Genomic DNA, 16,799 nt, shown 5'->3' on the forward strand with positions numbered 1-16,799 from the left:
AAAAAGAGAACATTTTCTTGTCAAAATAGTCACCAATTGCTGATATAGTTGTGGATGAGCACCTGTGTGGAGAAGGACATTTTTCATAAAGGTATACATACCCACCTCTAGGATGAAATTTCAGCTGCTGTGGAAGAGGGACACGGAGAGATTAATTCTGGTGTTATGACATCCTAGGAACTTTTTTCAAGTAGGTGAAGGAGTCTTTCAGATAACTTAGGTCAGTATTTGACTTAGGAACAGATGTCTCTGGTGGCTGTATGCTTAAAGGTGTCATGTCACACTTTGGGAGTCCAAGGCAAGTGGATCACTTGAGGTCAGGAGTTCGAGACCAGCCTGGCCAACATAGCGAAACCCCGTCTCTACCAAAAATATGAAAAATGAGCTGGGTGTGGTGGCATGCACCTGTAATCTCAGCTACTCAGGAGGCTGAGGCAGGACAATCGCTTGAACCCAGGAGGCAGAGGTTGCAGTGAGCCGAGATCGTGCCACTGCACTCCAACTAGGCGACAGAATGAGACTCTGTCTCAAAAAAAAAAGAAAAAAAAAAGAAAAAAAAAGATGTCATGTCAAATATGAAGCTAACAAAATCCTTGAGAGACCAGACACATTCAACTCTTAAACATTTGATGGTAGCCAGCCAGATAGGTATTATGGAAGAGGTAAAGTACATGTCTACCTGGTAAATGTTCATCTTGCTAAAGCTGATGTTGCAAACTTTCTCTGCGTCCTGAGGTTGTCCACAATCTTGGTAGGACATGACTGCATGTAGGCATCTACCTGCTCCTTATACAGGATCTTCTCTATTGGTTACAGCTGAGGATGGGTGCATATAAAGATCTATCAAAGATCTAGATAGAATTTTTCCCATGCTAGTACCATTAGTGTAATGCTAGATGCTTTAACAAATAGACCTTCAAATATGTAATGTCTCAAACACAGCAGAAGTTTAATTTTCACCCAAATAACAGCACAAGGTGGGTATTCTTGTACTGTTGGCAGGTGACTCTCTTCCAATATCATGACTCAGGGACCCAGGCTATAACCATCTCACGGCTCTGCTATGTCTTAGGGCCATATCATCATCTGCATTCATCCATAGAAGTGGGAAAATAATATGGAAGAGGGTATAAAAGCCTTAGCCTAGAAATGGCACATATCACTTCCTCTCCCATTTAATTGCCTAGAGGAAGTGGCATATATCGGTTCCTCTTCTATTCCATCACTTGGAATTCAGTCATATGGCTACACTTAGCTCCAAGAAAGACTGGAAAATATGGATTAGCTCTCTGCCCAAGAAGAAGAGAAAATATATTTGTGTTGAACAGCTAGTAGTATTGAATATGACAACTTTTTACTTTTTCTTCCAACAGAGTTCCAGAGCCCAGTAGTTTTGGCTGCTTGCTTCATAAGAAAATAGAACTTTAGTAGCAGTGCCTATTTTGCTGTTTGTGGGCTGAGTTTCTGTCCACCTTAACTAGTTTAGGTTGCAGTGGATGAAGAGAATTGTCATGGGTGCCAGGCTCTTGTGCTTAGAAGGCAACCTTGGTGGTCAATAGCTAACATTCCCACCAGGGATAATTTAACATTTGCTTGTATCATATTCTAAGAAGCAAGCTCATATTCTAAGTCCTATAGTGTAATTCATCTCAATAAATGGGCCACCATCAGTTCAATGTTCAAAATAGAATAATTCTTGATTTCATTCTTTCCTCCCCTCCCCACACAAGTCACGTGATTTATAGCTCCAAAATACATCTCAGATCTGCCTTTTGCTGTTCATTTACACTGTTACCATTCTAAGCCTATCTCTCTATCTATTTAGATAGATATAGATATACATATCTGTGTAAACATACTTGTAAGTTTCTATAATTAATAAATTTTAATGGTGAAATTCACCAGACACTTTTCTTCATCTTACCTGACCTCTCTGGTATTTATCACACTTTCCTGAAATTCTTTCTGGCAGGCATTTTTCTCACTTTCCTGAAACTAATCCTGTGGTTTTAAGGATATTGTTTTAAATAGGCTTTTCCCTACTTCCTGGCCTTTCTTCTAAGTCTTATTGCAGGCTGTTCTTCCTTTTCCCACCCTTCAAATGTTGATGTTTCCTTTTTCTCTTTTTCTTTATACTTTCCTTGGGTAATCTCATCTGTTCCCACTGTTTTTACCTAAAATGTAATTGCTTACAATTCCCACATGTATTTATACTGGTCAGAACTCATTCCTGAGCTTCAAACTCTGAATATACAACTGTCTTTGAAATAGTTCCACCTTGATGTTCTGTAGGTACCTCTTTCTCAAAATGTCCCCAACTGAATTTATCAGCCTTTCCACCAAATGTGCTTTTCCATCTGTCTTAGCTGAGATTACCCAAAATCTGAGCCTGAGATGGAAATTCTTGTTCAAATTTTTTATGTAGAAAATGCTTTCAAGTAAAGAGTGAGGGAAGTAGGATAGGACAGGGTAAAAGTTAAGCAAGCATTTGATTTCAGCTGGAAACTAGCAATAGTATGATCTTATGGGGAAGTGCTAGAGTACAAGTTATATCATGAATCTTACCTTGAGGCTAGGAAGCTGGACTTTTGTACTGTCCTCAGTGAGTAAATTATTGCCTGAGGCCTGTGGGTGGGACATAACCTCTCAGGTAAGGTGGCTCACCATTAATTTGTGCTCTAGGACAGTTTTTTTTTTTTTTTTTTTTTAATGGAGCAACTATGAGTTATCAGTCAACATTCACAGCAGTTGGGGGATGCATGGTTAAAGGCTTATGTGTAGGGCACGAACATATCCACTATTACCTCATCCCTGAGTTCCCTATATTAATATGTAGCACCACTGTCTACCCAGGTATCCAAGTAAAAATCTGGGAGTGATCATGGAGTCTTCTTTCCCCTCTCTCATCCCTCATTTAAATAGTAATCATAATAAATGATAATTATTGAGTGCCCACAGTATAAATTTCAAATTCCATAGCATGGTTCATAAAGTCCCATGGGATGTGGCTCCTGTCTATTTCTCCAGTCTAGTATTTAATATTCTCTTCCTTATACTCCATTCTGACCACCTAAACCTGTTGTGGATTTCTCAACATAATGTGCTATCACTCTCAACCCCTCTCATCATGCCATCGTCACCTGGTCAACTCTTACTTGTCCTTTGAGAGAGTCCACATATTACCTCCTTAGGGAAGTCTTCTCTGACTACCCTACGGTGAATTAGATACTTAACATTTGAGCTCTCACAGCATCCCATGCCCCCATTTTTCAGAACACATTTCACAATGAAATACAATTGTTGGATTACTTGCCTATCACCCTTCATTGAATGTAAGCTTTTTCAGGACAGTGACGTTACCTTGTTTGTCTCTTTTTCTCTAGCATGCATTCCAGTGTCTTGGATGTTGTGAGCATGCACTAAATGCTTCTCACATTAGTGAAATAAAATGAATGAATGCAAAGAGAAAGTGTGGCCAGAATTCTAAATGTTTCTTCTGAAAAAAATTGTATAAGCTCTGGCCTGATGTTTATATAGGGAAACTATTTTAATAGGTGCTAGGTAGATGAGTATTCATAGAAAGACAATCTATTCTACATTTTACTGTATCATCTCTCTTTAGTCCTCTTGAGCCACGGAGCTCCACTCCAGAAAGTCCCAAAGGAATCAGGGAGAAATCTGCAGCTTCAGTTTCACTTATAATTATGCTAAAAGAGATCCCTTTCTGAAATTTTCCCCTTTGGCCATTGAATTTGTTTTCTGTTGCTGCTGTAACAAATTAGTGCAAACAGTGGCTTAAAACATCACTGATTTATTATCCTACAGTTCTGTGGATCAGCAGTCAATGCCGACTCAGCTGGGTGTTTTGCTTGGCATCTCAAAACTCCGAAGTCAAGGTGTCAGTTGCACTGTGCTCTTATCTGGAGACCTGTGGCAGGGGTCAGGACTGGGGTGAGGAGGAACCACTTCTAGGTTCCTTCAGGTTGCCTGCAGAATTCAGTTCAGTGGGGTCACAGGATCGATATATTAGTCCATTATCATGCTGCTAATAAAGACGTACCTGAGACTGGGTAATTTATAAAGGAAAGAAGTTTAATGAACTCACACTTCCACATGGCTGGAGAGGGCTCACAATCATAGTGGAGGGTGAAGGGGAAGCAAGACACATTTTACATGGTGGCAGGCAAGAGGACGTGTGCAGGGGAACTCCCCTTTATAAAACCATCAGATCTTGTGAAACTTATTCACTATCATGAGAACAGCATGGGAAAGACCTGTCCCCATGATTCAATTACCTCCCAGTGGGTCCCTCTCACAGTATGTGGGAATTATGGGAACTACAGTTCAAGATGAGATTTGGGTGGGGACACAGCAAAACCATATTAATTGAGGTCCCCACGTTCTTGCTGGGTGTCAGCTGAGGGTGGTTACCAGCTTCTAGAGGCTGCCCACGTTCTTTGGCTTATAGCCTCTTTCCCCCCATCTTCAAAGCCAACAATGGCCTGTTGAGTCCTCATAGTTTGAATCTCTCTGACTTATCTTCTGCACTCTTCTTTTGAAGCTTTTACAAGCTCATGTGATTAGATTAGTCTCACCCTGATAATCTCCTTTTGGTTATATAACAAAACACAATCACAGGAGTAACACTAGGGATTGGAGATCATGGGAGTCAAAATTCTGTCAACCACACAACCAATCATAAGAAGGGTCAAGAGAAAGTTATGTGCCCTCAACTCTGGTCCCCAGTTGAGACAGGACAGCTGTGACTCTCATTTCTCTCTCTCATTTCCAGATGAAGGACTTGCGTCATGAGAATATTAACCCTTTATTGGGTTTCTTCTATGATTCGGGGATGTTTGCCATTGTGACAGAATTCTGTTTCCGAGGGAGCCTAGAAGACATACTGACAAACCAAGATGTGAAACTCGACTGGATGTTCAAATCATCACTCCTGCTGGATCTCATAAAGGTTAATGGGAAGACTGAGGAAATCTTGGATTTTCTCTGTAGATTAGAACTTTAATGTTTTGGGATATTTTATCTTCCTTAGATTGTTGTGATCATTTCACTCCTTACTTTCTGTATTGGTCCATATTCATGTTGCTGATAAAGACATACCTGAGACTGGGAAGAAAAAGATGTTTAATTGGACTTACAGTTCCACATGGCTGGGGAGGCCTCAGAATCATAGCAGGAGGTGAAAGGCACTTCTTATATGGTGGTGGCAAGAGAAAATGAGGAAGAAGCAAAAGTGGAAACCCCTGCCAAACCCATCAGATTTCATGAGACTTATTCGCTATCATGAGAATAGCACAGAAAAGACCAGCCCTCACGATTCAATTACCTCCCCGTGGGTCTCTCTCACAACATGTGGGAATTCTGGGAGATACAATTCGAGTTGAGATTTGGGTGGGGACACAGCCAAACCACATCACTCCACCCCTGGCCCCTCCAAATCTCATGTCCTCACATTTCAAAACCAATCATGCCTTCCCGATACTCCCCCAAAGTCTTAACTCATTTCAGCATTAACCCAAAAGTCCACAGTCCAAAGTCTCATCTGAGACAAGGCAAGTCCCTTCTGCCTATGAGCCTGCAAAATCAAAAGCAAGCTAGTTACTTCCTAGATACAATGGGGGTACAGGTATTAGGTAAATACAGCTGTTCTAAATGGGAAAAATTGGCCAATACCAAGGGGTTACAGGGCCCATGCAAGTCCGAAATCCAGTGGGGCAGTCAAATTTTAAAGCTCCAAAATGATCTCCTTTGACTTCAGGTCTCACATCCAGGTCATGCTGATGCAAGAGGTGGGTTTCCATGGTCTTGGGCAGCTCTGCCCCTGTGGCTTTGCAGGGTACAGCCTCCCTTCTGGCTGCTTTCATGGGCTAGCATTGAGTGTCTGTAGCTTTTCCAGGTGTACAGTGCAAGCTGTCAGTGGATCTACCATTCTGGGGTCTGGAAGATGGTGGCCGTCTTCTCACAGCTCCACTAGGCAGTGCTCCAGTAGGAACTCTTTGTGGGGGCTCTGACCCCACATTTCCCTTCCACAGTGCCCTAGCAGAGGTTCTCCATGAGGGTCCTGCTCCTGCAGCAAACTTTTGCCTGGGCATCCAGGCATTCCCATACATCTTCTGAAATCTAGGCAGAAGTTCCCAAACCTCAGTTCCTGACTTCTGTGCACCTGCAGGCTCCACACCACATGGAAGTTGCCAAGGCTTGGGGCTTCTGCCCTCTGAAGCCACAGCCCAAGCTTTATGTTGGCCCCTTTCAGCCATGGCTGGAGCAGCTGGGACACAGGGAACCAAGTCCCTAGGCTGCACACAGCATGGGGACCCTGGGCCCAGCCCACGAAACCACTTTTTCCTCCTGGGCCTAAAGGCCTGTGATGGGAGGGGCTGCCATGAAGGTCTCTGATGTGGCCTGGAGACATGTTCCCCATGGTCTTGTGGATTAACATTAGGTTCCTTGCTACTCGTGCAGATTTCTGCAGCCAGCTTGAATTTCTCCTCAAAAAATAGGTTTTGCTTTTCTACTGCATTGTCAGGCTGCAAATTTTCTAAACTTTTATGCTGTGTTTCCCTTTTAAAACAGAATGCTTTTAACAGCACCCAAGTCACCTTTTGAATGCTTTGCTGCTTAGAAATTTCTTCTGCCAGGTACCCTAAATCATCTCTCTCAAGTTCAAAGTTCCACAAATCTCTAGGGCAGGGGCAAAATGCCACCAGTGTCTTTGCTAAAACATAAAAAGAGTCAACTTTGTTCCAGTTCCCAACAAATTACTCACCTCCATCTGAGACTACCTCAGCCTGGACCTTATTGTTCATCTCACTATCAGCATTTTTGTCAAAGCCATTCAACAGGTCTCTAGGAGGGTCCAAACTTTCCCAAATTTTCCTGTCTTCTTCTGAGCCCTCCAAACTGTTCCAATCTCTGGCTGTTAGGTAGTTCCAAAGTCGCTTCCACATTTTCGAGTATCTTTTCAGCAATGCCCCACTCCCAGTACCAACTTACTATATTAGTCCATTTTCATGCTACTGATAAAGACATACCCAAGATTGGTAATAAAAAGAGTTTTAATTGGACTTACAGTTGCACATGGCTGTGGAGGCCTCAGGTTCTTGATGGGAGGCAAAAGGTACTTCTTACATGGCAGCAGGAAGAGCAAATGAGGAAGAAGCAAAAGTGGAAACCTTTGGCTGAAGGCTGGTTTGCGTCGACATGGTGGTTTCCCTGAGTGTCTTGCTGGGGGGGCGCGTTTGCGCTGCTGTCGCTCTCTGTGGGTTCGCGACCTGGGAGGTGGCGGGCCCAGGGCCTATCGGCCGGGAGCCGGACCCCGATTCCGACTGGGAGCCGGAGGAACGGGAGCTGCAGGAGGTGGAGAGCACCCTGAAAGGACAGAAAAAAGCAATCCGATTCCAGAAAATTCGGAGGCAAATGGAGGTGCCTGGTGCCCCGCCCAGAACCCTGACTCGGGAAGCCATGGAGCAGATCCGGTATTTACCTGAGGAATTTCCAGAGTCCTGGTCAGTTCCCAGGTTGGCTGAAGGCTTTAATGTCAGCACTGATGTGATCCGAAGAGTTTTAAAAAGCAAGTTTGTACCCACATTGGAGCAGAAGCTGAAGCAGGATCAAAAAGTCCTTAAGAAAGCTGGGCTTGCCCACTCTCTCCAGCAGCTCCGGGGCGCTGGAAATACCTCAAAGCTGCTCCCTGCAGACCACTCTGTATCAGGCTCTTTGCTTATGCCAGGGCATGAAGCCTCATCCAAAGACGCAAATCACAGCACAGCTTTGAAAGTGATAGAGTCAGACACTCACAGAACAAATACACCAAGGAGATGGAAGGGAAGAAATAAAGAAATCCAGCACCTGGAGGAGAGCTTCGTGCCTGTTGCTGTACCCCTAGGTCATCCAAGAGAGCTACAGAAGTACTCCAGTGATTCTGAGAGCACCAGAAGAACTGGCAGTGGTGCATTGCCAAGTGATCAGAAGCTGGAGGAGTTGAAGGCAGAGGAGCCAGGTAACTTCAGCAGCAAGGTAGTGCAGAGGGGCCGAGAGTTCTTTGACAGCAACGGGAACTTCCTGTACAGAATTTGAGTTGGGGCTTGGCTTGTGGAGATGCCTCATGAAACACAGCTGGGCAAGTAATATATATGGAACAGCCTGGATTTCTACATATGGAGAAGCCACCTTGGAATAGGAAAAAGTGTTGAGCCTGGACTGTGGGAGGAAAAAACTGCGTGGATAGATTCAGACTTCCTGTAGTAGTGCCCCCAGTCTGACCTCTGTAGATCTTCAGTACTCACCCTTCTTGCTTGGACTCTCTGTATGTTGAAAACCAACCATGTTGCATGTGTTGTTACAATTTTCTGTGATACTTGCAATTTATGTTTGAGAGGAAGTGAAAAGTTTGCCTTCTGACCTCATTTCCTTCTTGATCTGAACACTAACATTTTTGGGACAACTTAGTCAATTGTTTTCCTTACAAGCAAAATAAAGTAAAATGTAGCAGTCAAAAAAAAAAAAAAAAAAAAAAGTGGAAACCTTTGATAAACTCATCAGATCTCATGAGACTTATTCACTATCATGAGAATAGCATGGAAAAGACCAGCCCCCACGATTCAATTACATTCCCCTGGATCCCTCCCACAATGCATGGGAATTCTGGAAGATACAATTCAAGTTCAGATATGGGTGGGGACCCAGTGAAACCATATCACTTTCCTTCCCAAATTTTGCCCCCACCACCCTTCTCACAGTTCTTTTGTCCATATCTGTTATATGATACAGATACAGAAAAGGTTTGCCTGTCCTCTCCCCAATTTGAGGTCCAGATTTTTCTTTACTTCCTGTTGTCATTGAGCACTCTTCTGCCTTAAGCCGTCCTTTCTTTCATCCAATTTCTCTGCTTTGTGGATGTGAGAAAGTGCTCATTCCCAGATTATTTGGTGCTACTTAGCTCTACCTCCTAGTTTTCACCCTTCTAAATGGTGGCTCAGTCTAGAACTAGGTGACAGGTCTTTACATACCATGGCTTTGTATGTGGAACTCAGTGCCACTGGAAAACCAAAAGACCAGTGGATCTATCAGGCATCATCTTTATTCTCTGAGCCAAAGACTCCTGACAGCCAAGGTAGGGTTCATAGATGAGTCCCATGGAGGAGTTTTTGGGGATCCCATGAATGCCACAGAATGATATGCAAATTGTGTATATGTGCATTTTTTACAGGGCTGATCTGCATAATCAATGACTTTTTGGGCTTCTTGCATATTGATCATAGTCTTGACCTTTTTCTGCTAGCCTAATCCTTTTTCCGGGGCCTTGAAAGGGAAAGACATTCTCTCATGCCAATTCCCTTTAAGATAGGTGTGATTAGCCTCCTTTTACAGAGACTCAGGGAGGCTAAATGAGGTACACGTTGTTATAGAGTGTCTGGCACATATAGTAGGTACTCAATAAATGTTTCTCAGCCAACTATTAGGTGGTGGAGCTAATAATAAAATCCAAATCTCCTGATTCTTATTCTAGTACTTTTTCTGCTCACACTGTAAGCTAAGCCCAGTGAGTTAAGGGAGGAGCCTCTAAATGACAATCCTCTCAAGGCCATGATAAATGAAAAGCAACCGTTAGACAACATGGGGGGAATCTTGCCCACTGTAGACTCTACTCAGAAGTACTGAAGAGTGCAGAGTATCCAAGAGCACAGGGTGAAAAGAATTCCAAGTACGAAGGGGTGCCACACTGCAAAAGAGCCAGATACTTAAAAGGACTTTTAGCAAACAAAGTTCTGAAATGACTGGACTAGAATATAAATGTATGTATATGCAGAATGAATAAATCCATCTGAATGAGAGTCCTGGTCACATTTGAACACCTTATGAAGGTTGCCAAGCAGGTGCAGAGATCAGTACTAGACAGCTTTCTTCTTTCTGGTTGCCTATTTTTAACTACAAAAATAATATATTAAGTGTAAAACTCAAATGATATATATTGGAAAAATACATTTACTCAACCCTCTTTCTTCATACTCCCCCTCAAAGTTAACTACTGCTAACAATTTGGCAACCACCTTGTAATTAATTTCATGTGTATTTATATGCATTATAGCATTATAGATGACTTTTTTGTTTGTTAAATATACATGCTCTCACATAGTTCTGCAATTACTATATTTCACTTACTTTATGGCTTAGAGTTGTTTCTATGTCAGTTACATACAGGTCTATCTTATTCTTTTTAAGTGCTGCAGAATATTCCCTAGTGTGAATGTATCACACTCTAGCCAGTCCCTTATTGATATTTAGTGCATTTCTAATTATATACTATTATAAAAGCAAAGCTACAACAAGCAGTCTCATCTTTGTCTCTTTGTGTATACATGGAAGCATTTCTCTGGAGGAGAGGTAGAACCCCTGGATCATAGGGTACACATCGTTTAAATTTTGATAGCTATTGCCAAACTGCCCATGTACAAATTTGTCCCAGTTTCCATTCTTGCCAATAATGGGTGAGAGTGGGTTAGAACTTCTGGGGGAAATTCTCCAAATTCCTGGCAATTATATGTATATGGATCTATTCTGTATCTGAAATGTTAATAAATCTCCTAGTAACACGTAATTCTTTCCACACACAAGATAACATTCTTCACCAAAACATAAAATTTTAGAGCTACAAGGGATCTGAAAACTGACTCATGTTGTCAAAGGTTTACTTTGCCTGCATAGAAGAGAAAAAAGCTGAGTTCTGGATCATAATAACTCATGCCATTAACAATCTCAGAAATTGGTGTTAAAAGCACAAAATAGTTAAATGAGTTGCTAAATAAATCCTGTTGTGTCATCTACAGGGCATGAAGTACTTACACCACAGAGAGTTTGTTCATGGGAGGCTAAAGTCTCGAAACTGTGTGGTAGATGGGCGTTTTGTACTAAAAGTGACAGATTATGGCTTTAACGACGTCTTAGAAATGCTGAGACTCTCTGAAGGGGAATCTTGTGTGGAAGGTAAGCGATGAATTGTACCCTTCTGATGCACACGAGGTAACTCCAAAGTTCAAATGAAAATATGCACTGAATTAAAGCCTCAGGCTGATTTCAACTCTCCACTTTTGTTGAAAATCCAGACTCATTTCCAAGCCAAGGGACTTGAATGAAGTAGGCCCGCTGTAACTTCGGCCCAGCCTAGCTTTCTGAACAAAGCCAGTGTAATAATGTTCGGTTCCTGCTGTGGCAGGATTAAGCTGTATTGTTTGGAGACCCCAGCAGTCCCTGGAAAAACTTGCTGAGCACTAGGCACACAGTAGGTGCTCAATAAATACTTGTCAAGTTGAATGGAGGGTAATTTGGAAGCTGGACCCCCACAAAGTACATTTTAGAACGGGATGTCGCTAGAGCATACCAGCACTGTCTCTGTCAGAGAGGAAGAATTGAGGAGTGATCTCTCAGCAAATAAATGCTCTGTGGGTTATGTGTGAAGGCTTCAGGCAGAACTGTGGCCTTCTAGCAAATAAGTAGCCATGCCTGTCTCAAAGTCAAATAAAAATATAGAGACAAATCTTTAAATGAAACATTTTATTTGGGAAAACAGTATTTCAATTTGTGGCATGCACATAGACCAGGGTGGTCCTTGGTATGTCCAAAGAACACAGAAAAGTTGGGGGTTCTATTGGAAAGAGAAATGTTATATATGTTTTTTAAAGAAAACTCATTGGCGCTACCAAAGTTTTGGGGAGCAGGAAAGCTCCGATTGGTAAGTGATGGCCGTAGGTAAAACTAGTCTTAGAGTCATGGCAGTTTGTTTCATCAGCTACTAGGTAGAACTGATGTTAAGATTATAGAAGGTCATTTTGACATCTGGCTTGCAAGATTATCCCTGGGCAGGCACTTGTACCCCAAGTGCTTTTCTTTTTCTCCTGTGGTCTCTGGACTCCAATTTAATTGGATATAATAAGATAACTCCAGTTCATATCATCAATTTTCACACCAACAATGTCCATTTTGTGTTTTTGTCTTCTGTCTAGTGCACCAATGGTAGCACTAAACATGCCTGTAGGAGTCATAACAGATCAAAGAAATAGGAGAAAGCTGAGATGGGGGGTGGGTGGGTGAGAACCGGGGAGGAATGAGCAGATAGATGAGAGAGAGAAAGAGGAAAAAAGAAAGAGAACAAACATGATGAAATACATATAGGAAATGTGGGCATTAAATGTTTTGACCAATATTGCAAGCATAAAGAAGAGAGATAGTGACACAAAAAGACAGAAAAGCAAACAGCCCAAAGAAGACAGAGAGAGAGAGAGAGAGAGAGAGATGCAAAACTACATCATATATCCATATTCTTAAAATTATCTTTGGCATAAGTTTTTAAACTGCTGACTTTACTACATAAAAGAAAAGAAGAATGAAAGACACAGAGAGAGGGAGACACACGTGCATAGACAGAGAATCCAGTCATTGGTGGTATCATCTTTGCTCTTTATAATACTTGTGGGTTATTAAATTTAGGGAGTCGTCTAGTCCAATTCCCTCCTTTTACAGATGAGACGATTGAAACTCATGAGTTCCTCCAAACCTGCAGTGACTTAGCAGCAGTTCTAGGACTTCAAATTCAGATTTTCTGAAGTCTGACCCCTATCCTGTAGACATGGCAAGTACTTAGCATTCTGTCAAAATCAATTCTCTATAAAACACAATACCTTGGGAGGCCGAGGCGGGCAGATCATGAGGTCAGGAGTTTGAGATCAGCCTGGCCAGCATGGTGAAACCCTATCTCTACTAAAAATACAAAAATTAGCCAGGCGTGGTGGCGCGCGTCTGTTATCCCAGCTACTTGGGAGGCTAAGGAAGGAGAATCGCTTGAGCCCGGGAGGTGGAGGTTGCAGTGAGCCAAGACTGTGCCACTGCACTCCAGCCTGGGTGACAGAATGAGACTCTGTCTCAAAAACAAACAAACAAACAAACAAACAAACAAACAAACAAACAATGCCTAGCTTCTCAGAGTTCCGTTTAATTTCCAGATTGGCAGCTTTGAAACTTAAGAAAATCTAGTTTTAAGGTGGGTAAAGGATAGCTGCAGGACTCTTTTTTCTGGTTTTGTGCTTTTGAGGGGACTATGTCTGTCTGTCTCTGTCTCTGTCTCTCCCTCTTATCATTTTACTCCATTCTCCAAATTGCAGTGGCAGTATGGATGGTCAGTCCATTCTTCACACACGGCAGCCAGAAGGAGCTTTCTAAACCACAAATCTGATCATGTTACAGCTGTGCCTAAATCTATTGAATGGCTTCCCATTGCTCTAAGGATAAAGTTCAAATTCCTTTACATGGCTAACGAGCTGAGCCCTGCATGGCCTGGAACTTGCTGACCTCCCATGCTAACCACTCCCCCTCTGTCTTTATGCTCTGGCCATGCTGAACTCCTTCTAGTTGTTTATTTACACCGGGCTGTCCCTTACTACCAAATCTCCACATAAGCTGTGTCCTCTGCCTGGGACACTCTTCTCTTCCGACTCTTTCATATACTCTTCTGGGTCTGGCTAAATTCTACTCCTTCTTCAGCATTCAACTTAAGTACCACTGCATCAAGAGGCTTTCCATGACCCCTATGCTGGGCTAGGTTGCCCTCTTTATGATCCTTCAGGGCCCTGAACTTTGTTGTGAGACCATAGTCCATTAGCATTACTCATTCAATTGGCCTTCTCTCCCCCAACCCAAACTACAAGCTCTGTGGGGGCAGGAAACAGGTTTGCCTCTCTCAGTGCCTTTCATAGTTCCTGACAGAATATTTGTTGAATCAACAAAAGAACAAAATAAAATGAAATAAAGGAACTTGTCTCCCTACCTTAGATGATGAGGCTAAAAGAATCTTATAATTGAAAGGCCATTGGATGTCATCTGACTCAACTTCCATTTTATAGATAGGGAAGCCAAGGTTCAGAAAGGTAAGCTACTTAGTGGCCAAGCTAAGATTTTGAACTCAGGTCTCTAGACTTCCAGTTCTGTGTTCTTTTATACTATACCACAGTAGCTCTCCAAAGTCAATTCTATCACCCTAGCAAAGGTCAGAGTTAATACTGGCTCCAGCAGATAAAAAACAAGCCAAAGTAATTTCTCTAGTTTTCCCGAGAGTTCAACTCTAATGGTAGTTAGTGGCTCTTACTTGGTTCTGGAGTGGAGATGAGGAAATAGGGGTGGGTTGTAAGTGTATTCATTACTGTCCACTCTCAATTATGTAAGTATAGTGCAGAAAAGCCTCATTATGGCCATTAACAACATACATGTAAGTGCTCTTTGGAAATACTATTTGGTAATGATTGTATTTAATCACCCAGCTTTTACCAGAGAGTTTTGCCCTCTTTTTCCATCTTGTGCTTTTAAATGTGCAGGGAGAAAGGATGTCAAAAAGAAACAGCCACATGCCATTTTTCTTGCTCTCAAATATTCACCCTTGCACTCCTCTCCAAAACCATGGTGCCTAAAATCCCATGACTATAAATGTATTGCTTTAACATTCAGTCATTAAAGTATCATTCATTGTTTTCCGTTTGATTTGTAAATATAAATCTTCCTAGGCAGGGAGACATAGGGGCAAAATCACGATAGTGAGTGTGTTGGAGACTTTCATGGGTGTAGGTGAGTAGTGGATGGTGGGTGGAAGCTCAGAAGGGCCTGGTTGGGGGACAAAGGCTGGGGACGCTTGAAGAGCAAAGAGAGAAAATGGGTGCATGATTGGTGGTGAAGCTGGAATTTCTTATTTCACCATTTTGATCAGGATTGGCTGAAAATAAGAATTTCCATGGTGGATTTCTCTTTCCTGGGTTTTGCTAACAAACCAAAAATAATATCTCACGTTTTACCCTTCTTCCTATTTCATAGTACTTTGTTTCTTGGACTCTCTTCCCAATACCCAAAATTTAACAAGATGAAAAGTTAGCCATTACTTTCCCCCGATACCCTCAATCTTAGCAGATATTTGTCTCCAGCCTCACTATCTAGATGTCACCTTGTTGTTTACTCCAACTCCCTCTCATTCTCAAGGCACAGGGAGCCTATCCTTAGCCCTGTCACTGCTTTCTCCATTGTAGCCTTCCAATGTTTCTGGTTCCTTGTGTTGCTGCTGCTACCCCCACCCCCATTTAGGCCCCTCTCACCTCACTACCTGCTCTTACTGCAATGACTTCCTAGCTGGTCTCCCTGATTCCAGCCTCTCTCCTTCAATCCAGCTTGTGCATGTTGCCAGATTAATCTTCCCCAATAGGGCTTTCATCAAATCCCTCTCCAGCTCCAGCACCCCTACTGCCTTTTGTATTCACTCCAAATGCCTTCATTTGGCTCTCAGGCCCTCTCACCTTCTGCTGCCATTCTTCCAGCCACCCGCCCTCCCCCACTTCATCAACCCCACTTCTCATTTCTCATTATTCCTTAACAGAGCGCTTCTCTTCAGCCAAGCTAATCTGCTTACCACCACCCCGCCCCCCCGCCGCAATTTGCTCCTTTCTGCCTCTTGTTCTTTTGCACATGCTGTTCTTTCTCCCTGAAAAGCACTTACCTTCTCAGCTCCAGAAAGTTGCATCCTTGACCTTCCTAACAAGCACATTTAAAATTTAACTTTTCCAGGAAGTCTTCCTGGATTAATTTGCTCAGCTCAGTTTTTTTTTCTTATTAGTTTGAACCTGATGAAATTGCCGATATCTAACTGTTTTTGATTCACAGAAATGGTAACTTTATATAATTCAATCTAAAACACTCTTCTTCCAGCTTTTGAGTACTGTATTTCTATTGTTAAATTATATTTCTTTATATATTGCTTACAGTGCCCTCCCCCAGAAAAATTTCTGACATTCTCACTGCCATAAACTCTGAACGCAGAAATAGTCTTTTGTCCCTGATGGGGCCTGAAATGAAGCAGAGCACACGATGGGTGTTTGACTTTGACCTTTACTGGATTCATTTCCCTTTACTATAGAGTGGCCCTCATCATTCCCTCTCTTTTATTGCAGTTAGGGGTGCATATGTCTGTGTTTCCTACTGATCTGTGAACTCCTCAAGTTTGATTCATCTCTGGCACCACCTCTGCACCTAGCACAGTGTGTGGTACATAGTAGACCGTCAATAAATATTTGCAGAACTGAGTTGAAGGAATTGTTGCACCTTTTTGCACGGCAAGGAACAGGAAGGTTGGTGTTCCTCTAATCCTTTTAGAGGAGACCTAGAGAAAGCAACTTGTGAATCTCTTAGCCCCAGCACAATCAAATTACCAGACACATATAGATCTCAGCAAACAGCAAATCCATGGCAACCAGTGTGGTAGCACACTTGCCTTTCCCTGGAAACCTGCCAACTGCTACTTGCAGACTCAAGAAAGCAAGCACCAGAGAATTTCTATACTTTTAGCTTCTGCGTCCTTTCCCACATTGCTGCTGTGTCTGCCTGCGTGGTTCTGGGGTGGAGAGAGTAGTATGTTTTCTCTGTTCATAATTCCTTAGAAGAATAGATTCAGACCTGGGGGGATGGGGGGCACTAGCATGGCAGTCTGTCTAATAAAAATATAAGGCAGTCAATAAAACAGTACCCTCTGAGCCCTTGAGGGCATTGCAGATGTTGTCAGTTAATCCTCCCTGCATTCATTACACAATGCTTTCTTTTTAGAGCTGCTGTGGACTGCCCCTGAACTGCTGAGAGCCCCAAAAGGCGGCAGGTTAGGTTCTTTTGCAGGAGACGTCTACAGCTTTGCCATCATCATGCAAGAAGTGATGGTCCGGGGTACCCCATTCTGCATGATGGATCTGCCTGCTCAAGGTAAGCGG

At 42.6% G+C, this 16,799-nt stretch overlaps 1 protein-coding gene and 1 pseudogene across 2 annotated transcripts in view; both read left to right on the forward strand.

Moving 5' to 3' along the window:
- Positions 1 to 16,799, forward strand: part of GUCY2F (guanylate cyclase 2F, retinal) — a 106,432-nt gene that overhangs the window by 63,934 nt on the left and 25,699 nt on the right. Inside the window, exons 9-11 of the mRNA XM_023203040.2 lie at positions 4,793 to 4,969; positions 10,845 to 11,001; positions 16,642 to 16,791. Of these exons, the coding sequence (XP_023058808.1) occupies positions 4,793 to 4,969; positions 10,845 to 11,001; positions 16,642 to 16,791 (484 nt within the window). The remainder of the gene's footprint in view (positions 1 to 4,792; positions 4,970 to 10,844; positions 11,002 to 16,641; positions 16,792 to 16,799) is intronic.
- LOC111536642 lies at positions 7,219 to 8,508 on the forward strand (annotated as a pseudogene). Its single transcript, XR_002729790.1, has one exon. The product of XR_002729790.1 is annotated as a neugrin pseudogene (transcript).

The sequence above is a fragment of the Piliocolobus tephrosceles genome, chromosome 12 (assembly GCF_002776525.5).
Source record: "Piliocolobus tephrosceles isolate RC106 chromosome 12, ASM277652v3, whole genome shotgun sequence".
Classification (NCBI taxonomy): domain Eukaryota; kingdom Metazoa; phylum Chordata; class Mammalia; order Primates; family Cercopithecidae; genus Piliocolobus; species Piliocolobus tephrosceles.